The sequence below is a fragment of the Galeopterus variegatus genome, unplaced genomic scaffold (assembly GCF_000696425.1).
Source record: "Galeopterus variegatus unplaced genomic scaffold, G_variegatus-3.0.2 Scaffold2757, whole genome shotgun sequence".
Lineage (NCBI taxonomy): Eukaryota > Metazoa > Chordata > Mammalia > Dermoptera > Cynocephalidae > Galeopterus > Galeopterus variegatus.
In genome coordinates this window covers 148,509-174,775 of record NW_007728868.1, presented here as the reverse complement: position 1 = coordinate 174,775, position 26,267 = coordinate 148,509, and the positions used below count along the sequence as shown (strand labels likewise).

At 55.0% G+C, this 26,267-nt stretch overlaps 1 protein-coding gene across 1 annotated transcript in view; it reads right to left on the bottom strand.

Moving 5' to 3' along the window:
- The window catches only part of CROCC (ciliary rootlet coiled-coil, rootletin), a 42,742-nt gene that overhangs the window by 10,574 nt on the left and 5,901 nt on the right, over positions 1-26,267 (bottom strand). The window contains exons 4-26 of the mRNA XM_008582901.1: positions 22,881-23,066; positions 22,700-22,783; positions 22,563-22,624; positions 22,319-22,484; positions 21,577-21,683; positions 17,944-18,180; positions 17,383-17,479; positions 16,653-16,736; positions 15,601-15,834; positions 13,924-14,123; positions 12,266-12,448; positions 11,180-11,324; positions 10,366-10,512; positions 9,757-9,987; positions 8,873-9,066; positions 8,466-8,593; positions 7,216-7,385; positions 5,623-5,802; positions 4,776-4,910; positions 4,311-4,454; positions 3,627-3,865; positions 2,996-3,155; positions 992-1,159 (exon numbers count right to left, since the gene is read on the bottom strand). Of these exons, the coding sequence (XP_008581123.1) occupies positions 992-1,159; positions 2,996-3,155; positions 3,627-3,865; positions 4,311-4,454; positions 4,776-4,910; positions 5,623-5,802; positions 7,216-7,385; positions 8,466-8,593; positions 8,873-9,066; positions 9,757-9,987; positions 10,366-10,512; positions 11,180-11,324; positions 12,266-12,448; positions 13,924-14,123; positions 15,601-15,834; positions 16,653-16,736; positions 17,383-17,479; positions 17,944-18,180; positions 21,577-21,683; positions 22,319-22,484; positions 22,563-22,624; positions 22,700-22,783; positions 22,881-23,066 (3,681 nt within the window). The remainder of the gene's footprint in view (positions 1-991; positions 1,160-2,995; positions 3,156-3,626; positions 3,866-4,310; positions 4,455-4,775; positions 4,911-5,622; positions 5,803-7,215; positions 7,386-8,465; positions 8,594-8,872; positions 9,067-9,756; positions 9,988-10,365; positions 10,513-11,179; positions 11,325-12,265; positions 12,449-13,923; positions 14,124-15,600; positions 15,835-16,652; positions 16,737-17,382; positions 17,480-17,943; positions 18,181-21,576; positions 21,684-22,318; positions 22,485-22,562; positions 22,625-22,699; positions 22,784-22,880; positions 23,067-26,267) is intronic.

Below are 26,267 nucleotides of genomic sequence, written 5' to 3'. Positions count from 1 at the left end.
CAAGGTCAAGGGTTTGGATCCCCATATCGGCCAGCCACCGAAACAAAAAAAAGTAATAGTAGCTAACATTTACACAGATAGGACTAAGTACTTTCCAAAAAAAATTAATTACTACTGTATGAATCAGCCCCATTCTACAGATGATAGAATTGAGGCACAGAGTAGTTAAGTAATTTGCCCAAGGCCACACAGCTACTAAGCTGCAGAGCTGAGATTCAAAGCCAGGCACTCTAGCTCCAGAGGTTATTCTCTTAACCACTAGACTACACTGCCTCTCAGTGCACATAATTTATCAATAAATCTACATACAATGGGGGCACATACTAAAAAATTATTTACTGATGGGATACATGGTCACAAACATACAAAACCCTCTGGTTTGGAGGATAAGTCAACATCATGGTCATCAGTGGAAACACCACCTACTGAGTACCACCCAGATGCCAGGACCTGTGGTGGGCCCCTTCATACAGCGTCTGCTGTGCTAGCCCCTCTCCCGCTAGTGCTCTGAAACACAGAGTGATTAAGTGACTCCGTCAAGGCCACACAGCAGATTCACGGCAGTGAAACAGCCAGAAAAGGCAGAGAGGAAAGAGTGCAGGCTTTGGAGGCAGACCTGGGTAGTTATGTGACTTTGGGTAGATCCCTTGGTCTCTCTGAGCCTCAGTGCCTTGGTCCTGTCTGTAAAATGAGGCTGATGGACCTACCTCATGGGGCTACTGGGAGAATCAAACAAGGTTGTGTCTACAGAGCCTTCCCGCCCTTATCCCTCCCCCCATATTGTTCCTGCACCATGGTTCTTTAGGTTGTTGTTCTTATAACTGGGGAAGAGTCTAAAGAAGTGGGGGACAGGAAAAGTCCCAGCGAGTGGTCTCTCAGAATGACTCCAGCACTGGAGTGCCCACCTGCTTCCCCTTAGAGGGAGGACAGGGCAGCTGACCTACCCCTAGAACCCTCCCCTTCCAGGCAGCCCAGCCACCTGCCCAGTTACCTCCTGCCGCATGGCTTCCAGGCTGGCCTCGCCCTTCAGAAGCCTCTGCCGGAGGCCCAGAGCCTCCCTCCGGCTCTCCTTCTCTGCCCGCTCGCCCAGCGCCAGGCGGCCCTGCAGCTCTGCCAGCTCCCGGCCCAGCCTGGCGTTCTCACTGTCCAGCATCTTCATCTGTAAGAGAGAGCAGGAACAGCAGCTGGTTCAGCTCTGCCCCTACACCCTGCCCAGTTCTGGCTCCAGGGTCACTCAGGACCCATTGCTCTAGGGATGTATGCATCAAGTACCACCCCAAATCTGGGAGTACTGGGAGCCTGCCCTAGATGACCATGCTGAGCTCGAGCCATGTCCAGCAACTGGGCACCAATGGCCTGTTTACCATTTAAGCAATGGGCTCAAAACTACCTTTCATAGGGGACAGGAGGGCCAAGCCCCTATCAGACCAGGAGTTCCACAGAGCAAGAATCACAGCTCCCTGGGTCACCTTACCTCCACAATGATGATGAACTTTTTTTTTTTTTTTTAAAGATGACCAGTAAGGGGATCTTTACCCTTGACTTGGTGTTGTCAGCACCACGCTCAGCCAGTGAGCTAACCGGCCATCCCTATACAGGGATCCGAACCCATGGCCTTGGTGTTATCAGCACTGCACTCTCCCGAGTGAGCCACAGGCCGGCCCATGATGATGAACTTTTTTGGAGTGCTTACCACGTGTCTGGCCCTGTTCTAAGCACTTCATTTATATTAACTCATTTCATCTTCATACAACCGTATATGGTGTAGGTACTAACATTATCCCTATTTAACAAATAAGAAAACTGAGGCTCAGAGAGTTGAAGTGACTTGCCCAAGGTCACACAGCCCACAAGTAGCAGACTGGGATTCATTCCGAGACAAGTGGAATGCCAAAGTTTGTTCTAAGCCGCTATTTCCCCCCAGGAGCAGGTGGGGGGTGAGGCCTACCTACTGCACAGTGCTATCGTGAGGGTAACACGGGATCACGCTGTAGCATGCACAGTGGCCAGCAAGAGCCTGGCGCACAAATGTCCATTAGTTTCGGGGACTCCTGTGATTTCTCAGGAAGGGGCCTGGGTGGAGGGGGCTGTGGTGAGAGGTGGAGAGAATTTGTTTTTCAGGCTGTCGTATCTCTGGGTATCAGAGTGTCTCTGGATATCAGATTGTGATATCTCTGGATTCGGCAGAGCCAAGGAGCCAAATGAGGCCTTTTCCTATTCTTCGAGTCTTGTAGAGTGGGAAAGCCTGAGTCCACAGTGTCCAGGGCAGTGCCCAGGACACGGCAGGCATTTGCTCAATGCTCGCTGCCATTGGTGAGTCCACAGACCGTCTAGTTCAGGGGTCAGCAAACTACAGGTGGTACACCACATGCAGCCAGTCTCCTGATTCTGTAAGGGTGTGAGCTGAGGATGGTTTTTACATTTTTAAATAGTTGACAATGATTCATTTCTAAATGGTTGAAAAAACATCAAAAGAAGATCAATATTTGACTCACAAAAATTACATGAAATTTAAACTGCTGTGTCTATAAACAGTTTGACTGGAGCCCACGTGCACTTGTCCACACGCTGTCTAGGGCTGCTTTCTCACTATGACAGCAGAGTTGAGTAGTTGCAACAGAGACCATATGGCCTGTAAAGCTGGAAATGTTTACCATTTGGCTCTTTACCAAAAAAGTTTGCCAGCCCCTGATCTAGTTCACAGAACCTGCACCTTTTGCCTTTCACAGATTTCTTTGAGAACTGGACAAGAGCTCCAGCTCCTCTCCTTGGAGAAATGTGAGCCCGAATGTGTATACAAATGGCCACAGGCTTTTGCACAGGTTCAGGGGTTTAAGAGTCCTCAAAACCCATCCATTAATACCAAGGTTAGGTAAGAAGACTTGTGATGCTGCAAGCCCCTGGTTTTACATATAGGGGAACTCAACTCCAGAAGGGGGTGCTATTGGCCTGGGGCACACAAGCCGCAGGGGAGGGGGTGGCAGAGGAAGGGTACCTGCCGCCGGAGCTCCTGCAGCTCCCGTCGAGCCTCCAGCCGTGAGCGCTCCACCTCCTGCAGCCCAGCCCGCAGCTCCCCGGCTTCCTTGCCCACAGCTGCGCGGGCATCCTCTAGGAGTGCCAGCTTCTGCTCCTTGTCCTCATTGGCAAGCTTCAGGCTGGAGAGGGCAGAGGTCAGAGGCTGCCCTGGGACCTGGGAAGAGTCCACTCTGCAGCTCTACACAGAAGTCCCCTCCCCTGATTCCTGGAGTGGATCCAGCCAGCTCTTGGCCTAGAGGTGCCCCATGTCCTGCCTGCCCACATGGCTCCAACTGAGCTGAGCCCTCCAGGGTTGGGGACCAAGGTCTTGGCCAGGAGAGGTAGACCAGTGACTCCAGAAGGGGATCTGGTTTCCAGGGTGATGACAGAAGGTGGGGTCCATGTCTGGACTCAACCCCGCCTGCTGCCAACCTTCTCTCTTTCTACAGGGAGGAAAATCACCTAAAATGCTTCATGTGTGGTTAGGGAACACAAATCCCCATCCATGTGATTTGCCTAGAGCTTTGGGGGTAAAGTTAGGTTCCAGCACAAGATTCAGTGAGAAGGATGGGCTGGATGAAGGAGTCGGGATGGTCCCTGAGTCGCCCCACCTGATGCGCTCGCTCTCAGCCTTCTTCACGGCGGCCCGCAGCTCCTCGTTGGAGCGCCGCAGGGCCTCACGCTCCTTGGCGCCCTCACTCAGGCTGCGCCGCAGGTCGCCGGCCTCCTGGCGCTGGGCCTCGCAGCCCTCCTGGCTCTCACGCAGCCGGCGCTGAGCCTCCAGCAGCTCCCGCCGCAGCCCGTCACGGGCGTCCTCCAGCAGGCGCAGCTGAGTCCGAAGCTCCTCTGCCTGTGAGCATGGTGGTGTCCACAGGGCAGGGCTCAGGGCCCCCCTCAGGCAGTGTTGGCAGGAACGGGCCCATACCCCACATCCTTGGCCACGGCACACCTGCCCCAACCATCTGGAGTGACTTGGACCGCAAGCTGTGAGTTAGCACTTGGGGTAAGGCATGCTGGAGTCAGCAGTGTTTTGGCCTGACCTAATCATCAATCAGGATCATTTTGTGGATGACATCCAGAGGACAGGACTTCACTCACCGGTCCTCGAGTCCCTAGGTCCCACTTGTACATAACAAGTATTTAATAAATGCTTGCTGCCTCCTAAGTTGGCCGTTATTTGTCCTCAAATGCAAGGAGGAATCCTACTCTCTCTGGGGCCCCTCAGGGCTAGGACCCCGGCAGGCACACAGTGGCATTTAGCGTGTGCTGCTGGAAGACGTGAGTGGCTGGCTCACCTCGCGCAGGCAGGATTCCCGCTGCTTGCCCAGGTCCTGGGCCTGCTCCTGCAGCCTCTTCACCTCTTGGGCATGGGCCACAGCACCCTCTTCAAGCTGGGCACGTAGGTCCCGCAGCTCGGACGTCAGGGTGTTCACAGTGCTCTGGGATAGGTGGCCTCCTCAGACTTGGTCCTGCTGGGCCCCACCAGGTCCCCTGCTGCTCCCAACACTCTGGCTGAACTGTCCACTGTCTGTTCCAAACAGAGCCCCTCCCCCTGTCCTGCTAGATGCTCTGCTGATCCTCCAATGCCTAGTGAGTGTCGTCCAAGCAGCTGGTCCCTCCCTCAGACTAGAGGATTCACCAGGGCAGAGCTGTGCCACCTCCCTCAGATAGGGACTCCCAATGGGCAGGGCCTGGGGACTTCCCAGGCAGGGTTATACCTCCCGTCTCAGATGGAGGCTCAGCTGCCCAGACTGCCCTACCCGGTCTTGCTCCTGCCGGCTCTGAGCATCTCGTTTCTGCCGCTCCATCTCCAGGGAGATAGCGGCCAGGCTGTGCTGTGTACCCATCAGCTTCTCTGACAGCGCTGTCTTCTCAGATTCCTTCAGGGACAAGGCCTGGGCAGAGGCAGGAACAAAGGGCTTGGAGGGGGTTGGTTGGTCCTAGGGGCATGCTCAAGCTTTTCCCTGGCCATTGGGGGCTCGGCAGCCTCAGTGGGCATGCTCATTCCCTCTTCAGACCTGGAAAAAGGGCACGATGACAGTAACAATGACCCTGGACATGGACACAATTTATAGATCTCACTAACTTGCACAACAACCCTGAAACAGAGTCTTTCGTTATTTCCATTTTACATATGTGAAAACTGAGGCTCAAAGAGGTAAAGTGACTTGCCCAGGGTGACACAGTGATGAGGAGAGGATATGGACATGGTCTTCCCTGTCTCCATTATACTATGGGAATGTGAGGAATTAGTTCTTTTGGGCGAGGGGCAGCTGATGTCTGTGGGCACAGTGGGGACTGCACAGAAGGCCATCACAAGGATGCCATGCCCAGCCCAGACTGGGATGAGGATGGGAGAATGTGGGACAGATTTCCTGGTGTCCTGACTGGCACTACCACTCGGCAAGCTCCCACTGTGTGCCAGGCATGGGGCTCAGCGATGTTTCACATAAACCCCTAAGTTCCCCCACCCTGCAGGTGAGAAAACTGAGGCCAGAGAGGGAAGAAGCCTGTCCCAGGGCTTCTAGCTTCAGGGTGGCCAAGCAGGGAAGAGACCCAGAATGGGCGCCCGTGGGCCACACAGAGGCCACAGCAGGACTCACAGACCTGCTGCTTCTCACTCTCAGCCAGGAGGAGGCCCTCGTCACGCTCCTGCTGCAGGGCAGCAATCTCCTCGCTCAGCTCTTCCTTCTCGGCTTCCAGGCGGGCCAGCAGCTCCTCCCGCTCCCGCTGCAGCTGACTCTGCAGCTGGGCCCGCTCTGCCTCCAGCTCCCGCCATGCAGCCTCCTGGGGGACCAGGTCCAGCCACGTGTGACCTCAGGCTAGGCCCAGGCAGCCCCTCTCAAACCTCAGGGCAGTAAGGGTGTCTGTACCCTGAGAGACAGGATGGGCAACCAGGAAACTATGGGTAGGAATGATAAGGGTTGTGATGGGGACACACCAGGGCTGTGAAAGCCCCAAGGAACAGCCTGGACTGGCCTGAGGGCTCAGAGAACATTCCCCGGAGGAGGGACGAGCAGCCATCAGCCAGGAAAGGAAAGAAAAGAAAGAGAACCCCAGGCCAAGAGTACAGCCCCTGAAAAGCCCTGGAGGAAGAGAAAACAGGATGCATAGGGAAACTGAGGGGACACAGTGAGTGATGGGGCCAGAGCCACAGGCTGCAGCCAGGCCAAGCTGGGTGTGTGGGCTGAGGGGATTCTGAGGAGGTGGGGTAATGGGGAGTGCTCGAGCCAAGGTGACAATCTGATTTAGATTAGGGGGTTGTTCAGAGAGAAGAGTACAGATTTGGGGACATTAATGAGTCTGAGCCAGGTGGTGCAAGGGGCAAGAGGGGTAAGGGGAGTCATAGGAGTTTGGCTCCCTGGGAACTGGCGGGGGGTAGAGCCTCCAGGGAAAGAACAGCCCACTCACTCGGGGCACCCCTAGCAACTTTGTGAAAGGCAGACAGAAGTGCCCCTGCCTCAAATGCTTCACTGCCACCTGCTGGAGAAGTGTGATAATAACTACCCAAACACATGGAGACTACAGTGTGAATGGCGTCCCTGGAGTCATGCAGCAACAGCCTGTCCCAGGCAGCCCTGTTCAGGGTGGGCGGCTCAGGGCCCCCGTCCTTAGGGCCACTCTGGAGAGTATCCCAGTACCAGTAATAATAACTTATGGAGCATTTACTAATAGTCACTATCTCACCTCATCCTCACAATACCTTAAACTATCCTATCCTCATTTCTACAGATGGGGACATAAAGGCACAGAGACCTTAGGAGGCATCACCAATATGTGACCAAGATCAAATTCAAACCCAGCAATATAATTCCAAGCCAGTGTTTTAATAACCTCCCTGGCCCCTTGCCTTTCTTATATGCTCAGGTCTCAGAGTGATCCTGGATATGCAGATAGGACCTTAGCAGATGGAAGTGCTTTTCTGCTATATATTAGGTCAGCCTTTCTCAAATGTGCCTGTGGACTCTCTGCATCAAGGATCACCAGGCCTGCACACCACGGCTAGGACTGGGAATTTGCATGTTTGATAAGGACCCCTCCCTCCATGGACCCTCTCAGCTGCCCCCGTGGCTTCCACACCAGAGATAAAGTCCCATTTCACAGATGTGGAGACCAGGCAGAGCAAGAAGGATGACTCGCCTGAGGTCACAGAGGAGACAGTGGCTCTGAGCCCTGCCCACCCCTACCCTGCCGCCCGACCTTCTCACGCTGGAGTCGCTGCAAATCCTCCTCATGGGCTGCCCGTTGCTCCCGCAGAGAGGCCTGGGCCTCCCGCTCAGCCTGCACCAGCTTCTGGGCCATCAGCTCCTTGTCCAGAGCCGCTTTTTCTTCTGTAGTTATCATCTGCTGCCGCAGGCCCATCAGCTCCCCTGCACCAGAGGGAGAGGAGTTGGATCGAAACTTCCCCTTGGGCCAGGACTCAGGCCAGGTGAGCCATGTGGGCAAAATCCCAGAGGGGAAAGGGTCCACCTGGCATCTAGCTGGGTTCCCTTGGAGAAGTGGCTTGCCTTCTCTGGGCCTCAGTTTCCCCATCTGCTGCAAGAGCCCTGTCTACCTCTCTGCTTACCTAGAATGGCATCAAAGGGATAAAATTACTGACAAGAAGGGCCTCCCAAATGGGAAAAATATTTAAAAATATAACAATCTCTAAATATAACAACTCAGTCAGTACTTAGTGCTGACTGCGGGTCAAGCACCTGACTAAGTACTCTACAGACATAGTTTCATTTCGTCTTCGTAACATTTCTAGTTTATCCTCATCAATGGAGACTCAGAGGAGATCAGGAATGTCCCAAAGCTGCCCAGCTTTACATAAAGCATCTCCCTTAATGGCTGATTGGCATCAACATACTTGGTCAAGTGTAACTGTCAGCACTAAAGGAGGTGTCTGTAGGGAAGGTTCGCCCCACCATGGACCATGTAGGAACCATTTCCTGAGTGGGAAACCCACCAGCATTTCCCCTTCTGGTTCTCTCTGGCTCAGTGGACGTAGAAAGGAAAATTAATTTCCACAACCCAAGCAGGTGCTTAGTTAACATTTGATGAGTTCAGAGACTGGGTGGGGAACATGCAGGAAAGTGGGGCTGGGATTGTGGAGCCAAGAGAGTCAGCTGGTGCCTCTGCAGAGAGCTGGGAACCCTCTAACTGCCCTGATGACGAATAAACAGCAGCCACTATTGATGGAGCCCAGCACTATGCCAAGGGCTTCACATGCTTTTCTCACTCGGCTGAGAAGGCGGGCATTATCACCTCTATCAGATGAGGAATCCGCAGCCCAGATAGGCAAGGAAGGGGCTTGCTCGAGGGAAGCTCAGTTCTAAGTGGCAGCACAGGGATGGAACCCAGGCCAGCCGGACTCCTAAGACAGTGCTCCAAACTTCTGTGAGACCCCAGAAGAACAGGTGGCAGTTTGGGCCTGGTGATCCCCCCCAGCCCCCAGCCCTTTGTACCAGTCAGGGTCTCCTTGGCCAGCAACAGGGCCTGCCCATCAGCTTCCAGCTGCTCCCGGCGGGCCTCAAGCTGGGCCAGCTGCCGCTGCACCTCAAACAGGTTGCTCTCCAGGGTTTCCTTCTCCAAGCTGCAGTACACATTGTCCCTAAGGCCTTGGGACTCAGCCTCCCCGGCCCCAGGAATCTGTGGCTTTCAGGGTGTGGCCAGCCATGGGCTGAGTGCCAGCCTACCTGCCTGACCAGGCCCACACTCCCTGGGGAAGGCAGAGCCATAGCCAGGATCTGTTGGCAAGCCAGGCTCCTAAGTAACTGCCCCTGTGGACCAATGCCAGGGCATGGCTGGTCATGGTGTGGCCCCAGGAGGACCCCCCCACCTAGGATGGGCTGGGCAGAGCCCAGGGCCTTACCGCAGGCGTGTGGCCTCCTCTGACAGGGCCCGGCCTTCACGCTCTGCTGCCACCAGCTGCACAGCCAGGCCAGCCCGTTCCTTGGCCAGCGCCTCTTTCTCCCGGGCCGCTCGCTCCAGCGCCTCCACCTGCCGCTGTGACTCCTGTCGGACCTGCTCCAGCTCCTGTTCCCGCCCGCTCAGCTGCCGAGAGAGCTGACCCCCACCCAGGGATTGTGAGCACCACTTCCAGAATCCTCCAGCCTGTTCATCATGCAGCACGCCAACTCTTGGCCTGACCCAGCCCTGGCCTGACAGGTAGGAGACCTGGGTTCGAGCCCAGGCTCTGCCCTGATTTGCTGTATGTACTTGGGCAAATCACAGCCTTTTCTAGACCTGCAATGCACATGCATGCAAAAATGAGGACCCTCACTCAGCTCTGGGATGGGGAGATGCCCCATCTTTTTAAGACCTGTAGGAACGTGTGCCCTACAGAACAGATACTGTATAAATGTCCTTGGACCCCTGAAATCCTAAGGTCCCTTCTAGCTGTGATGTCCCAGAAAGTCTAAGATTCCAATTCTAAGTTTCCACTTACTATCATATAATTGATCTATACTGAGTGGTGACTCAGTGCCAGATCATCCTCTTCTAAGTGCTTACACAGATTTTCTCACATATTCATTAGAATAACCCTTTGTGATAACTCTCAGCCTCATGTTATAGATGGGGTGACTAAGGCATGGGGAGGTTGGGTAGCTTGTCTGAGGTCCCCAGCTAGCAGAGATGGGACTGAATTTAAGCCTACAAGCAGCCTGTGACTGACCCCAGGACAAGATGCAAGAGGCTGGGAGCCTGGGCCACTCCCCACCTGCTCCCCACCCCCCACACCTACACTCAGCCCACCTGGGCAAGCTGCTCCTGAAGCTGGCTGCGTTCTTGGCGCAGAGTGGGAAGCTGCTGCTCCAGAGCCTCCCGGGCCTGCTCTGCTGCCCGCAGGGAGCCCTCCAGACCCTGCCGCTCCACCTCCTGCTCCAGCCGCAGCTGCGCCAGTCGCTCCTGCTCCTCCAGCGCCAAGGTGGCCTCCTGCTCCGCCTGTCGCTGCCGGCCCAGCAGGGCTGCCTTTTCCTCCTCCAGCTGTGGGGTCCAGGCAGAGGTGGGGCTGAGTGAGCAGGGTCAGGGATGCCTCCTCCACCCTCCCACCCATCATAGCCAGCCCAGGGAGGCTCCCTGGGGGGTCAGGGGCACTGCCCTTGGGTGTGTGGACATGGAGGAAGGAAGAGCACAAAGGAAGGTCCACGGAGCTTCTTTTCTCTGATACCATGAGAGAGAAGACAGACAGACAAACGGAGTCAGAGACAGAGAATGACAGAGACAGAGAGGCAGGGACCAAGACAGATAGGCACAGGGTGTCGGGGGTGTGAGCAGAGGCTGGGCCTGGGGCGCCTCAGTGGGGTCTCGCTGAGAGGGGAGGACAGGTGGGCTAGGCAGGTGACCTGCTAGCAGGTGGCTTACCTGGGCAACAAGGCAGTTCAGCCCCAGCTTGTCCTGAGCGAGGCTCTCGTTGAGGGCGCTCAGCTTGGACAAGGAGTCCCGCAGAGAGGCTTCCTCTACCCTCAGCTTGGTGGTGGAGAGCTCAAGCTCCACACGGCTGGCCTCAGCCTGCAAGGTCAGGACCAGGGCGTCAGGGAAAGGTGGGGCGAGATGGGAAGCGGCAGGAGGGTGGGGATGGAGAGACACAGGAAGAGACATGAGAGATAGACCCTCGGAGATGGGGTAGGGGAGACGACGAGGGACACACAACATGAGACAGAAGAAAAATCGCTATAGGCGAAAACATACCTGATGTTTATGATGCTATTTAAAAGAAGCCACACATCACAGAGCTGTGCAAGAACCCATGAACCCAGCTCATGCTGCAGGGCAAGGCCAGAGGGCAGAGGGTCCCACACCTGCTCCCCCAGTAGGGTCTAGGGGTGATATTGCTTAGGGCCCAGGCTGCAGGGAGTGGGGCAGGTACCCGCCTAGGACTCTCCAGACTGTGGTCCCAACTCTCCCAGACTCCTAGACCTGTGTCCAGAGATGAGATTGGATGCCCTGAGCTATAGGCACTACCCCCAGAAGCAGCTGGAAAAGGAGCGATATGGCCACTAATCGAGGTCAATATGCTTATGGCTGGGATCAGAGGTCAGTTTGCGGCCTAGGTCAAAGTTCAGCCCATGTCCATCAGAGGTCAGACTGAAATAGGGATCAGTCTGTGCCAGAATGAGAAGGTGTGGGACCTAGGGTCAGAGGGAGGTTTGTGATTGTGTGGCATACAGGGACCCACCTTGGTCAGTGCCTCTGCCACCTCAGCCTTCTCGGCCTGCAGCATGTCCCGATGCAGCGTGGCACAGCTCAGTGCCTCTCTCACTTCCACCAGCTCCTTTGCCAGCCCTGACCGCTTCTCTTCCAGCTGCTCTAGCTGTCTATGGCTGTGGGACAGAGGGCAGGCAGGTGCCTCATGTCACTTCCCTGCCCTGAGCCTCCTGCAGTCAGCAGGATGCTGGGCGGGAGGGGGGCCCCGAGGTAGGAGCCTGGGGGCAAGAACCTCAACCACAAAGACAACCAAATCCACTGCCTTTTAACTCTGTGACTCTGGGCCTCAGTTTTCAAATCTGCATAATGAGGTAACACTGGCCTTGTGAAGTTGTTATAAAGATATATGTACTTACATGAAGTGCTTACAACAGCCTGACACATCTCCCAAGGGCCTTTAGAAACAAGAATAATACCCACTACCATGATGTACTAAACAACACCATCCCTTATGTCTCAGAGAGGTGGACAGTGCAGTGGTTAACAGGTTAACTCTGAAGGCAGAATGCCTGGGTTCAAATCCTGGCTCTTCCACTAACTAGCTGTGTGACCTGGGGCAAGTTACATGACCTCTCTATGCCTCAGTTTCACCATCCATTAAATGGAGATAATAATAACTTCTACATCACAGGGTTATCATGAGAGTTAAGTGAAAGAATCTAGGGGCTTAAAATGGTGTCTGGCACTTAGTAATATTAGTACTAATTTTGCTACTTTTTTTTTTGGTGGTTGGCCAGTACAGGAATCCAAACCTTTGACCTCGGTGTTATGACACTGTGCTCTAACCAACTCAGCTGACCTGCCAGCTCCTAACTACTGTTATTTTAATTACTGTTGTTTTTATCAGCCAAGCTCCACCTCCTACCAGTTGGCTGATCCCAAATAAGTGACTATATACCTCTCCGAGATTCAATTTCCTGAAATGGGGCTGGTTAGAAGATCCTATATCAGAGGGGTGCCATGGGACACAGTGGGTGCTCCCTAGCCCCCAGAAACGCTGTCGGGAGCCCCGAGGCACATTTGAAGCACCCTGGCAGGAAGGTGAGAAGCTGCTCACCTGCGCTCCAGCTCCCTGCGTGCCCGTGCGCCATCCTGCGCCGTGTCCTCCTGCTCTTCCTCCAGCCGGTCCCGCTGGCGCCGCAGCTCCTCCTGGCTGGCCTGCAGCTTCTCCCGCTCCTGCTGTAGCTCCTCGGCCTGCTGCTGGGCCACCTGCAGGCTGTGGGCCAGGCTGTCCTTCTCCCTGTGGGACAAGGGGAGGGAGAGCAGAGAGAGGTGCTGGACTGCTCTCAGCAGGGAAGACAGCTGTGCTAGCCGTGTGCCGCCCCCTCCTATCCTCCACCTGCAGTCAGCAGGATGCTGGGTGGGAGTGGGCACTTCCCTCCGGGAAGCCTGCTTTGGCCCTGCCCGTGGTGGACTCGCTTCACTCACACCTCCAGGCAGAGGAGACCCAGGTTGCCTTCTCCCCAGCCCACCCACTCAGAGGCCCAGTGCAAAGGATGGAGGCGCTGGCATTATCTCCAAGCCCCTACAGGTACAGGAGGCCAGGACTATGCTCCTGGGACACTCAGGAAATTTTGCTGCCAGCTCTGCTAGTCCATGTGACTAGGAAATGCCCCCTGCAATACCCTCTGCCCCTCGATTCTGGGAAAGCCAGTAGAGCTAGGTCTGTCCAGGTCCCACAGCTCCTGTCATGGGTCAGCAACACATGATAGCCATGGCAGGGGAGGGAGGAGGCAGCACCTGGGAACCCCAAAGACTTGCGGACACCTGCCATTTTCCCCACCTCCAGCAGTGTCAAGCAGTGGAGGTGGGGTGTCTCTGTAACAGTTCCTTCCAAGCCAGCCAGGGTCTCTGGTTCAGGCTTACTGCTGATTGCTGTCATATCTTCCAGTGCCCGCCTCTTCACTTGAAGTGGCAACCCCTAAATATACTAGATAGGAAGCCTGGCAGAGGGGGCAGGGCCTTACGATGTGATATTAGGTAAAAATAGCAGAATGCAAAATGGGATGTGGGCTGTGAACACGACTTAAAAAGCCCTTCTACTTCCCAGGCAGGGAAAGCGCGGGTTTGCTATCAGGTGGACCTGAATTCCAGTTCCCGCCCCGCCACACTCACTGCCTGAGTTTGGGCCCATCGCTCAACCTTAGGACAATAATAGTTCCAAATGGCATGAGTTTAGAGGGAAGACTAATTGAGATAATGCGAGTAAAGCACTTGGCAGAGCCTGGCACGCAGCAGGCGTGTGGGAAACACATCGGAAAGCAAAGCCGGCTCCGGACAGGGGTTAGGGTGGGCAGGTGAGGCTGGGAGGGGGTCCCAGGTGCTGCCTCCTCCCTCCCCGCCTTTTTATTTCCCCTCCGTTTTTCAAACTTTTTGTTATACAGTCACATTTATGAAGAGAAAAAAACAACCAGGCAGCTAAGAGGTGTCTTAAAAATCTCCAAGAAATACAGTCTAGAATAGTGCTGTCTATAGAACTCTCTGAGATGACAGAAATGTTCTACAGCCACGTATAGCTGTTGAGTTGAAATGTGGCTAGTGCAAGTGAGGAACTGAATTTTTACTTTTTAAACATTTTAATTAATTTAAATTTTAATAGACACACATAGCTGGTGGTGACCATATTAGTGCAGAGCCGCATCCGTAAGGCTTGGGCTGGCGTTAAGTCCAGACACTGATTTATTCTCGGCCCCCCACCTCCGACCTCCCGGGCACCTGCTCAAGAGGTCAATGGCGCTTCGCAGGCGCTGGGCCTCGCGCTGGGCGTCCTCGTGGGCCTGGGCAGCCTCGTCGGTCTTGTCTCGCAGGCGCTGTAGCTGCTCCTCCAGGGCACGGCGTTCACCCTCGCTGTCACTAAGCTGCTTTCGCAGGGTGCCCAGCAGGTCCTGGCTGGCCTCATAGCGCCCACGCATGTCCTGGGGCATGGAGACCACAGAGTCTGGGAGCTCAGGAGGCTCCCAGAGCCCACCCACTCTCTGCTGGTTCTGGGAATGTACACCAGCCTACACTGGGCCTGGGCCTGGGCCCGCGTGGGGAAGGAGAGCGGCCCTGAGCCCCCAAGACTAGGTTTCTACACCCCTTCTCTGTGCTCTCACCACCCTTCTGAGCCTTCAGCTCCCTGGGCTCCCAGACACGCCTGTCTTGGCCCCCCTGAAGCTACACAAACCCCCAAGCATACTCCTTCCTCTCTTAGGTTCGGACTCCACCCCAGGCCTCCCAGACTCCTCCCCCTGGCATCCTGGCTCCACCCTCTTGGGAAAGGAAGTGCTTAGTCCCCCTGGGATCCGGCTCCAGACCACTCCCCTGGGTCTCAAACCACTCCCCTAGAACTCACGCCCCACCTGCCAGTCCTAAGCTACAGTGGCCTGTAGCACTGAGACCACAGGAGGCAGACTTGTGTAATCTCGGTGGCCAAGCATGCTCAGTAAATAGTTTACCCCTCAATGACCTCCAGTGGGTCTAAAGAGCACCTAGAATATTCCAAGTGTATTTGGCGCATGTGAGGGAATTTGACCAATGAGCATGCTCCAAAGAGACCAACTGAGCATGTGCAAGACTGGGTTACATGACTGGGATCAACCCCGCTAGCTGAGTATTCCTGAGCTGGCGTGAGTGCGTACACAGACAGCGGGACTATAGAAGGAGAATCCGGGAAGGAAGCGGGGCTGTCGCTCACTCTCTCTGCAGCCAGGCCGCACTTTGTCTGTGAGGTGTGTATTTCTTATTTTTTGTGTTAAACTTGCCTTTAGCAGGCTGCTGTTCATTCTAGAACCAGTTGCCCTTTGTAAAGTGTGTATTTCTTGCTTTTGTGTTAAACTTGGTGCAGCTGCTGCTCAGTCTCTGGAGCCAGGCCGCACTTTCCCTGTGACGTCTGTATTTCTTATTCCTTACATTAAACCTGTTTCACTTTCTACTGTGACTCTGCTCTTGAATGCTTTCCTGTGGCGGAGTCAAGAACCTGGTGTGTGTGTGGGGGGGTGTTGAAGCCAACCGTCAGCCCCCGGGAGACCCTCTCCTCCAGTGTCACTCTGACGCCCCCCCGTCCCTACTTCCCAAGCTCTTCCCATCCTAGGCTCTGATCCCTTGTTCTAGACTTCGCCCCACAGTCCTGGCTCTGTATGACCAGGGTCCTCATCTCCCTTTCTCCCAGGAGTCTAACTCCACAGCAGCCTCCTCTGTTCCCAGGCTCCACCACCAGCCACCCAAGCACTACCCATTCTGGGCTCAGATTCTGCCCCAGAGCTTTCGGCCGTCTCCTCGGGTCTTAACACCCTCGGCCACTTTTCCTCCGGTTCTTTCCATCCCGGGATGCTCAGGCTTCTTCTCCCAGGATCCTGGCCCCGCCCCCGGGGTGCCCAAGCCCCTGCCCAGAACGCTCAGGCCGGTTGCTACCTGGACCTGCAGCTGGCGCTTGTGCAGGGCGGACTGGATCAGCGCGAGCGTGGAGGGGTCAGAGCAGGCCGGGGAAGGGCCTCGGCGCGGGGAACGGCCGCGGGCGGGGGAGGAGCGCCGCGGCGGAGACGGGGTCCGCGGGCCAGACAGTCCCCGCAGGCTGCAGTCCGACGTGTCCGCCGTGCGCTCGGAGCCGCTGAGCTGGACACCGCTCTCCACGTCCGACAGGACGGCCTGAGGGTGGGGTAGGGGGCCAGAAGGAGGTGGACAGCCGCGGGGTTAGCTGGGCAAAGAAGCCCAGGCGAGGCTGTGAAGCCGCTTCGTCCCAAACGCACATTGGAAGCTCCACCCCCTACAGGAAGCCTTCCTGATTCCACCTCCTCCACCAGCTCACTGCCCTCAGCTCGTCCATAAGGCCTCTCAGTCACTGTGAAGCGTGGAGGGGTCAGGGCAGGCCGGGGAAGGGCCTCGGCGCGGGGAACGGCCGCGGGCGGGGGAGGAGCGCCGCGGCGGAGACGGGGTCCGCGGGCCAGACAGTCCCCGCAGGCTGCAGTCCGACGTGTCCGCCGTGCGCTCGGAGCCACTGAGCTGGACACCGCTCTCCACGTCCGACAGGACGGCCTGAGGGTGGGGTAGGGGGCCAGAAGGAGGTGGACAGCCGCGGGGTTAGCTGGGCAAAGAAGCCCAGGCGAGGCTGTGAAGCCGCTTCGTCCCAAACGCACATTGGAAGCTCCCCCCCCTACAGGAAGCCTTCCTGATTCCACCTCCTCCACCAGCTCACTGCCCTCAGCTCGTCCATAAGGCCTCTCAGTCACTGTGAAGACATCATTCAGCATTTCTCAAAGATGGGCATGGAAAGTGCCGTGTGCCTCCCCTTTGAAACTTGGGGGCTCCCCCAGGGCAGAGGACGGTGAGCTTGCACGGGTGTAGAACAGCAGCCTGGGTCCCAGGCCCCCACCCCTTGCCATTCAGCCCAAGGCTACCAGAGCGCCTGACGGTTGGCCTAGGATTCCCACCCCTCTGGCCTCTCTGGGCTCCCTCCCACCTCGCACCTGTGCCAGGTCCCTCAGGGTCTGCTGCAGCCCCTCTCCGTCCTCTGTCTCCAGGGCCGCCTGCTCCTGTAGCCGCAGGGATTCCTGGAGTGAGGTTAGGGAGACAAAGAAAGGGTGGTCAGGGGCTCTGCCGTAGTCTGAAACCATCCCTCCCTGGTCCACTACTGACTAGGTGGCCTCTAAGGCCGTTGCCATAGGCCAGCCACTGGTAGATCCCACAGCAGCCCCAATGCCCTCACCGAACAGACAAAGCACAGTATCCTGTCCCAGATCACACAGACTATTGGAGAAGAGCTGGACGTAGAACCTAGGTCGGGCCCCACACAGAAGGGTGACCAACCCAGGCAATTCCCTTGAGGACAGTCCCATTGGTGGGGAAGTAGCTGAGTTCCCAGAGGAAGAACCCTGGGCCAGGAGAACACAGGCCAGAGTTCAAGTCCTGACTGCCCTGCTTACTGGCTCTGAGACACTGGACAAGAATTTCCCCTCTTAGGTCTTGGTTTCCTCATCTGTAAAATGGGAATTGTGCTATAGGGCTACTGGGAGAATGAAATGGGATAAAGAGGGTGAATGTGCTTACCACTAAGCCTGGCACACACTATAAGGGGCAAAACTGAGTTTGAATGGGATGCTCAGGGTGGCCCAAGCAGCCCAGCCCAAGGCCTGTGTCCATGGATCTGGTTGGTCCCCCATCCCACCATGCCACATCTCAGGGGGAGCTGCATCTCACCAGGGCCTCAAGCTTCTCAGTGAGGGCCTTGTTGACCTGATCCTTCTCCAGATTCTGGTTCTGAAGACGTTCTACTGCCAGGGCCAGCTCTGTCACCCTGGAGATGAGGGAGCAACAGAGGTAAATGGAGGACCCACCCCAGCTTCTCCTTAAATCCACCAGCTTTTGTGTCCCTCATGCTTCCTCAAACCTGAGGCAGTGACCCTAGGATCCACCTCCCTAGCTGTGTGACCTTGGGCAAGTCGCTTCTCCTCTCTGGGCCTCAGGCTTCTCATCTGTAAAATGGGAATGAGGTTACCACCAGTTTTATCTCAGGGGAGAGCACTTTGGGACTTGTCCAGGTGGCAGGAGTTAAGAGCACAGTTCTGTCATTGGAGGTTGACCCACTCGTGTTGTGCCCTGGGCAAGAGTCCTGTACACCTCAGTCTCCACCTCTGCCAAACAGGATGCCTGAGAAGACTGGCTGAACTCATCCTGGTGAAGACACTCCCTCCTCCCTGAGTCTCCAGGTGCACCCCCGGCAGGGAAGCCTGCCTCATATAGTGCCCATCAGGCACCCACCTGGCACTGAGGTCAGCCTTGTCTAGGTCACTTTGCACCTGCAGCTGGGTCAGGTCCTTCTCACGGAGCACCTTGTCCCGCAGCTGCTCCTCCAGCTGGGCCTGCAGAAGTGCCTGCTTCTCCAGGGCTGCCTCAGCCCGGCTCTCTGCCAGCCGCAGGCCTGCACTCAGCCCCAGGCCCGCCTCCTGGACAGCCCGTGATGTCCGGGCCAACTCCCCTCCTAGCTGCAGCAGGTCCCTGGGGAAGAGAACACTGGATGGGATAGGATGCAGGAGGTGGGCTTGCAACTCAAATTAAAACTACACTGGGATGCCATTTGTCACTATCAGATTGGGAAAAAAAAAAGTTACATAATGCACAGCGTGGGTGAGGCTATGGGTAATAGGCCCTCGCCTACATGACTGATGGGAAGGTAAGTGGATACAACCACCATGGAGGGCAATTAGGAAGAGTTCTGAAAATTATGAATGGATAGGCCCTTTGCCCTACCAACTCCACGTTTAAGAATATAACCTACAGATATACCTTAACACAAGTGAAATGACCTGTGTACAAGGTGATTCACTGCGGCATGGCCCATGTAAAAAACCTAAATGTCCATCAAAAGGGGACTGCTATTAAATAAATTATGGTACATCCATTCAATGGGATACTCTGTGACAGAGAAAAACCAATAGAGAGGTTCTTCATAGTCTGATATAGGGGCAACTCCCAGTTATAACTATTAGGTGAGGGCCGGCCACACTTGGGAGAGTGTGGTGCTGATAACACCAAGGCCACAAGTTCGGATCCCTTATAGGGATGGCTGGTTAGCTCACTTGGGTGAGTGTGGTGCTGACAACACCAAGACAAGGGTTAAGATCCCCTTACCGGTCATCTTTAAAACAAAACAAAACAAAAAACTATTAGGTGAAGAAAGCATCTTCAAGAACTGCAAAGATGAAATTCTACCAAGAGAATATACCAAAAAGGTGTGTGTGTGTAATCTGCTGTGTTTGCAAAATAACCCTGGTAGGTCACTTAGGAAGCTGATAAATGCTGCTTGCCTCCAAGGAGGGGAGGGGAGTGTCTGCAGCCAGAGGCGGGAGGAAGATTTTTTTACTGTACATCCTTTTGAAATGTGAACCTTGAAATCCTTCCCTTTCTCTCTCTCTCTGTTTTTTTTTTTTTTTGGCAGCTGGCCAGTACAGGGATCTGAACCCTTGATCTCGGTGTTATAATACAGTGCTCTAAGCAACTGAGCTAACTGGCCAGCCCTTCTTTTCCTTTCTTGAAAGAACTGTACCAGCAGGTATCCAGCAGCAGGGAGGGGACATGCCTCATCATAGGATTCCGGTTAATACATGAAGGAGTGACAGATGAGAATATCACAACTTTGCAACCTCTGATGAATACTCAGATCCTGGCATTGAGCCAAGGTCACAACAAGAGAGACACCCAGGCATAAGGGGCCTCCTGTTGGAAAAACACAGTCCACTTATAGAGTCTTGCCAAGAAAACAAAAAACAAACCACAACCGAAACTGAATCTGATCTAGCTTCGGATCCAACATCAAGTTACAGGAAACACAGGGGACACAGGAACATGTTAAATGACACCACATGATTGCAACCAACAAAATCCAGACTATGGGATTATCTAGGGACAACTGTCTCAGTTTTCTGAACAAATAAATTAAAAGAGACTTAAAAGATAAAGCAACCAATCACATTTTGTGACTGTCTTTGGATCGTGATTCAAACAAATTATAAAGACAAAAAGTGAAGCAAGATTATCTGTGACATTTATGAGTCAACTAAAAAATGTGGACACTATTTGATTTTTTTTTTTTTTTTTAAAAAAGATGACCGGTAAGGGGATCTCAACCCTTGGCTTGGTGTTGTCAGCACCACGCTCAGCCAGTGAGCAAACCGGCCATCCCTATATGGGATCCGAACCCGTGGCCTTGGTGTTATCAGCACCGCACTCTACCGAGTGAGCCACGGGCCGGCCTACACTATTTGATTTTTAAGAAAGGATTATTAGGGCCGGCCCGGTGGTGCACTGGAGAGTACGCCGCTTGGGAGTGAGGCAGCGCTCCCGCCGAGGGTTCGGATCCCATGTGGTGACTGGTTCCTGCTCACTGACTGAGCGTGGCACAGGCGCAACACCGAGGGTTGCAATCCCTTACCGGTCAGTGAAAAAAAAAAAGGATTATTAATTAAAAACTTTTAATGTAAAAAGGAAACACATTGGCCTCCTTCCTCAGGGCTCTCCCCGGCAGCCTAATCTGTCCCACTGTGGGGCTGATTGTCCACGCTAGTCACAGCAAGCTTCTGCTCCAAGATCACGCAGGACCAAGCTCGCCTGCCTAGGCGGACTCTCTTTTCTCTTCACTTGCTCTTGACTCCAACTCTGCCGTTTTCTTTTTTAAAGATGACCAGTAAGGGGATCTTAACCCTTCACTTGGTGTTATCAGCACCACACTCTCCCTAGTGAGCCACGGGCCGGCCCCAAAACTATTTTTTCTTTTTTTTTTGTCTTTTTTGTGACCGGTAAGGGGATCGCAACCCTTGGTGTTGTGTCGCCCACACTGCCAAGTGTGCCACGGGGCCGGCCCCCCAACCCTGCTGTTTTCTCCCACCTCCAAGCCTCTGCTCATGCTGTCCCCTGCATCTGGAACAACCCCCGCTCCACCAGTTATAATCCTACCCTTCCCTTGGGCACCATGCAAATTCCCCCCCATCTACAAAGCATTTTTCTGGGCCGGCCCGGTGGCGCACTCGGTTGAGTGCGGCGCTTGGGAGTGTGGTGGCGCTCCCGCCGAGGGTTCGGATCTCATATAGAGACCGTCTGCTCACTGGCTGAGCGCGGTGCGGGCGCGACACTGAGGGTTGCGATCCCAAGTGCGGCGCTTGGGAGTGTGGTGGCGCTCCCGCTGAGGGTTCGGATCCCATATAGAGACCGTCTGTTCACTGGCTGAGCGCGGTGCGGGCGCGACACTGAGGGTTGCGATCCCGTTGCCGGTCGCGGTGCGGGCGCAACGCCGAGGCTTGCGATCCCTTTACCAGTCACGAAAAAAGACAAAAAGGGAAAAAAAATACAAAGCATTTTTCTGACCTCCCACCCCTCCCATCTTTCTGACCCTCCAGGATATACCCTCTGTCCCACTTTCATGGCACTGACCCATGACTTCTTCAGTCTAGAATTTGGGGGAGTTATGTCTTTTTATGACTACAGGTTGTGAGATCCTTAGTAGCAGAAACTGAATGTTCTAGTGGATTAAAAGCAGCTTCAAATACTGACTTAGCCACTTACATACTACTGTGTGACTTTAAGAAAGTCACTCAACCTCTCTGAGCCTCAGTGTCCTCATCTTAAAATGGGGGTTATTACAGTTCCTACCTCACAGGGACACTATGAATATTAATTGAAATAAAATGTACAAAGAGCCTAGTTCATAGTAAACTACTAGCAAATGTCTGCCATGATTGTGGTAATAGTTAATTATTATAAGTCTCCAGGGCCTGGCACACAGTAGGTGTTGAATTGAACTGAAGTTCAACTGAGTTGAGTTTGAATTAAAGAGCAGGGTTGGTTCCAGCTGCTGCAGAGTCTCCCCGAGCCACACCCCACCCCCCAGCCAAGTCTCACCTCTCGGTGGACATCTTCACCTCGCTGAGCAGCCGTCGGACCCCCACAACCTGCCTCCAGAGGAGGAGAAGGCGGCTGTGCTCATTGCTGAAGTAGGCATTGAAGGACTGGAGGGAAGAGGTGCCACGTGAGGGGCAGGAGTGAGAGCCTGTCCACTTCCTCCCCCAGCACCCCCCAGCTCCAGGGAGTGCGTCTTCCCAGGGGCTGGCTCTGGGCTGCATGGAGCTTATGCTCCCCAGCCTCCACAGCTCCCTCTTGCACAGCAAACTGGGTTTTGATGCCTGTGCAATCGATAGGGCTGCGACAGGCGGTGAGGAAGGGCAGAAAGTGCTGGGACCTAGGTTTGCATCCCAGCTGCCAGTTGCATGACTATGAGCAGGTTATTCAACCTGTCTTTAAAACGAGGATAATGGGCTGGTTAGCTCAGTTGGTTAGAACGTGAGGCTAAGACCAAGGTCCAAGGTTCTATCCTTGTACCAGCAGGCAAAAAAATAATAATAATAAATAAATAAACAACATGAGGGTAATGATAGTGCCTATCACATATAATTATGAGGAATAAAAGAAAAGGCACTCCTGGCAAATGTCCTAGTGAAGGCCAGCTATTACAACAGCGACTAGGTACCTCTGCGAAAGAACTCCCCTGGCCAGCGGTGCCGCTCCCTCTCTAGACTTGCGAGCCCAGCACTCCACAAGGGCCTTTCCCCAGGGGTCAGGCTGGCCTCCCAGCACCCCCACCCACCTCCTCCTCACGCCTCCATGCTGCCTCCCGCTGCTCCAGCTCCTTGCGGCTGCGTGTCCAGTCGCTGGTCACCTTTCGTATGTCCTCGCTCAGAGCCTGGTTGGCTGAGCCTGCCTGGTCCAGCTGCTCTCGGAGCATAGCATTCACCTGAACCAGGCTGGCACTCCTGGGCAGAGCAAAAGGGACCAGTGGGTGCTTGCTCAGGGAGGGTCACCCTGTTGTACCTTCCCCACTGCACCCTCACCTCTGTTGTTCCTCCTCTAGGCGGAGGAGGGCGCTCTCCAGGTCTTGGCTGTGTTCTGTGTCCTGGGTGGGAGGGGAGAAGCATGAGGCTGGGTAGGTGAGGCGGGGAGTGTGTCCCTGCCCAACCCTAGCACCCACCCTCAGCCGCTGCTGCTCCAGCTCCGTGGATCTATCCAGCAGCTGCTGCTCCAGCTCCGAGCACTTCTTCTTGTACTGGAGGATCTGGGGGTGGGTGGGGAGCAGATGGTGAGCCCCAGGGGGTGTGGGCATGGCAAAATGAGTATACAGGAGGGCAGGAGTGGGAGTGGGTGGCCCTGACCTTGGCTTGCAGCCGCTGCACAAGCTGGGCCTGCCTCTGCTGGCCCTCCTGGTAGGCCTGCAGCTTGCGCCGGTAGGAGGCCTGCTCCTCCTGCAGCTGCCTGCGCAGCTCCACACTCTGCCGTACCAGTCCCCTGGGCTCCTGTGTCTCCAGCTCCCCAGACTCCAGGCGCACAGCCTGCTCCAGCTGCAGGGAAAGACCCTGGGTGAGAGTCCTGGGCTTCCTGGGAAGGCAGGCACAGGCCTCTGCAGGAGGCACCAGGCTGGGCCTAGACCCACAATGCCTTGCAGGCTGATAGCCTGGTACCTGGGGGGAGCAGGCACATGTGGACCAGTCCAGGATGCAGTGCATGGGTGCACAGGCTAATGCAGCCATGCATGGACGTATAGACCAGACATGCATGGATGCACAGATGGGAAATGCATGGATACAAGTTCGTGCCTACAAAACACAAAGATGTACCTGGCAGAAAACACTAATCCTCAGTGCACTGAGTGCACTGTGTGCCCCTCCTCCAGAACCCTTAGCCCCATTGTGGTTTATAATTATTAGATACATGCCTATGTCTCCCCGCCCCCGCCCCCAACCCAACCCCACCCCAACGTGAGCACAGCAAAGCCTGGATTTTTGTTCCCCACTGTATCTTAGTACCTAGAACAGTGATGTGGCATGGCTCACAGTCAGTAAATATTTTTTGAGATCATGAATTAACATGAGCACATGTGAACATATTCCAAACAGAGGCAGCAATACTCAGATGCATATCTGAGCTTACAGACATGCACATATAATGCATCCACACAGACAGTCTCAAATACCCCCAGGGTGACACAGATCACACCCCCATATGCACAGGAGCAAGAGTTGTAAGAGGTGCACACAAACGTCACCCTGAGGCAGCAATACTCAGATGCATATCTGAGCTTACAGACATGCACATATAATGCATCCACACACACAGTCTCAAATACCCCCAGGGTGACACAGATCACACCCCCATATGCACAGGAGCAAGAGTTGTAAGAGGTGCACACAAACGTCACCCTATCCAGCACCTGCTTATTAATGCCCTCTCAGTCCCCACCTCTCCCTTACCTCATGGGAAGCCTCTGCTGCTGCCCTCCTTCCCCCACCCCCAGAGAGCCCCCTTCATCCTTGGACCCCTGTGGGCACAGGCGGGATGCCTGCCAGCTCTAGCCATCCCCACTAGCCATGGCCCCTGCTGATCCCAAGCGGCCCCCTCAGCCTTGTCCAGCTGTTGGGGGAAGGGAGGAGGATGAGTGGACTAAGAAGGGTAGGGAGAGCACACACTGTGGGCGGCCGTGACCACCAACGGGATGACCCCCCAGCCCGGCTCACCATCCACCTCCCCAGCACCTGGCCTGCTACAGCCTGGGCAGAGCAGTCACACACAAACCCATGCAGGGTGTCACAGGGAAGCCAACAGGAGGGGCAGCTACTCGCCCCCACTAATCTCCAGTCCAGGCCAGGTTAGCAGCGGAGACAGCTGTCCTCCAGGCCCGCATCCACCCAGTATGCCCAGGAGATGCTTCATGAGCCACTGGCAAAGCTGAGGACAACTGCACCTCTAACCACCCCACCCCCAGGGCACCCACTCGGGCTCCACCAAGCGACTGGCTGTGGCTGCTTGGGGGTTCCCCTCGAGTTGGGAGGAGCCCAAGCTAAGGGTGCTGAGGGGAGGTGGAAGTAGGGGGTTTCTGCCTGGATGGCGGCTGCAGGCCTGTGGCAAGTGTCTACACAAAGCCCTCCTAAGTAGGGTGGTGGGCAGAGTGTCCACATCTGTGTGGCGGTGGTGGCCCTGAAATGTGTGCGAGTTTGCGTCAATGTGGGTGCACCTCCTTGGGTGTGAGTGGGGTGTGTTTTGTCATTTGTCTCCACACAGGCCACTGTGTGTCTCCGTGCATGGGTGCTGGGTACATGCGGACAATTTGGTGTGTCCAGGCCTTCACGTGAACCTGGGAGAGGTGGTGTCTGTGTTTGTGGGTCTATGTTGCAGTGCAAGTGTTGGGTCCATCCATGTGTCTCAGGGCATGTGTTCACATGTTTGCATATGTCTGTGTGTCAGGGAGGCATGTGCACAGCTGTAAGTGGGTAGGTCTGGGAGTGTGTCTGGGCTCTACATGTCTCTGGTGTGTGTGTCAGCAACTATATGCTTTGTACAACAACGCATACCTTTGTGGCACTGATGGTGGCTGTGTTGTGTTATGTACTGCTTCTGTCCATGCATTTGGGAGATGGGAGACAATGGGTTGTGTTGCCTGCACTATGGGTACATTGTGGAGGTGGGACTATTTGTCTGGGTGACTAGTCTCTGCCTGTGTGGGACTGTGCGGTGTGTGGCTGTGGGTGCTGGTTATGCTGTGACATTCCATGAATCTGAATGTGTCCGTGAGGTGGGTGTATGTTTCCGTGTGGCATGTTTCTCACATCCGTGTGTCTGTGTGTGGGGCCTGTTGTGGCCTGTGTTGTATGCACTTTGCACATCTGTGTGAACCAGATGCTGTTTGCTTCTGTGATTTAGAGGGGTCTGACAACCCTTCCCCAGCGCTCACAGCTGGAGCCAGGCCACTCCCAGTCACACCTCTCCCCTCCCACAAACTGCCCTGAAGAAAACAGCCTTTCCATTCTACTTGCAATACAAAAGGGAAGGAGGCTGATACCAAGCCAGGGATGAAAGAAGTTTACAGTCTCCCCTAGCAACTGCTTCCCTCTTATCCACCATTCAATTCACTCTGTCCAGTTGCCATAGACACTGGGGGAGACCAGGGAGTCCATCCTCGGAAGCCAAGGGGGCATGGCCACTCCCCATTGCCGCTCCTCTTTTCCCTCCCCAGCTGCCTTATCCTACGCCTGCTCCTCAGGGACAGGAAGAAGGAGACAGGGCCTCCACAGGGACCCTGAGGCCCTCCCTCTGACATGGGAGGTAGCCTCTCAGAGCCCCTGCCTCAGTTTCCCGGCAGGATATGCAGTCAACAGGACTGGATCCTGACCCTCACTCCACTCCCCATCCCAGGGGTACTGTGGGTTTAATGGGTCAGAACAACCTCGTTGACTGCTCCCCAGCCCAGCCCAGTATGCAAATTATGTCCACAGTGGGAGGCCCTGCCACCTGCAGGCATGGGGACAGTGGGCAGCAGGGAGGGACAGTGCCACAGGTCTGCAGAGCCCTGGAGCAGGGGTCTCATCCCAGCTCCACCACTGACCTTGGGCCTATTATGCCCCCTTCTCCAGGCCTCATCTTCCCCATCTTTTTTTTTTTAAAAGATGACCGGTAAGGGGATCTTTTTTTTTTTTTTTTTTTTCCCTTTTTGTCTTTTTTCGTGTCTGGCAACGGATCGCAACCCTCAGTGTCACCCCTGTACCGGG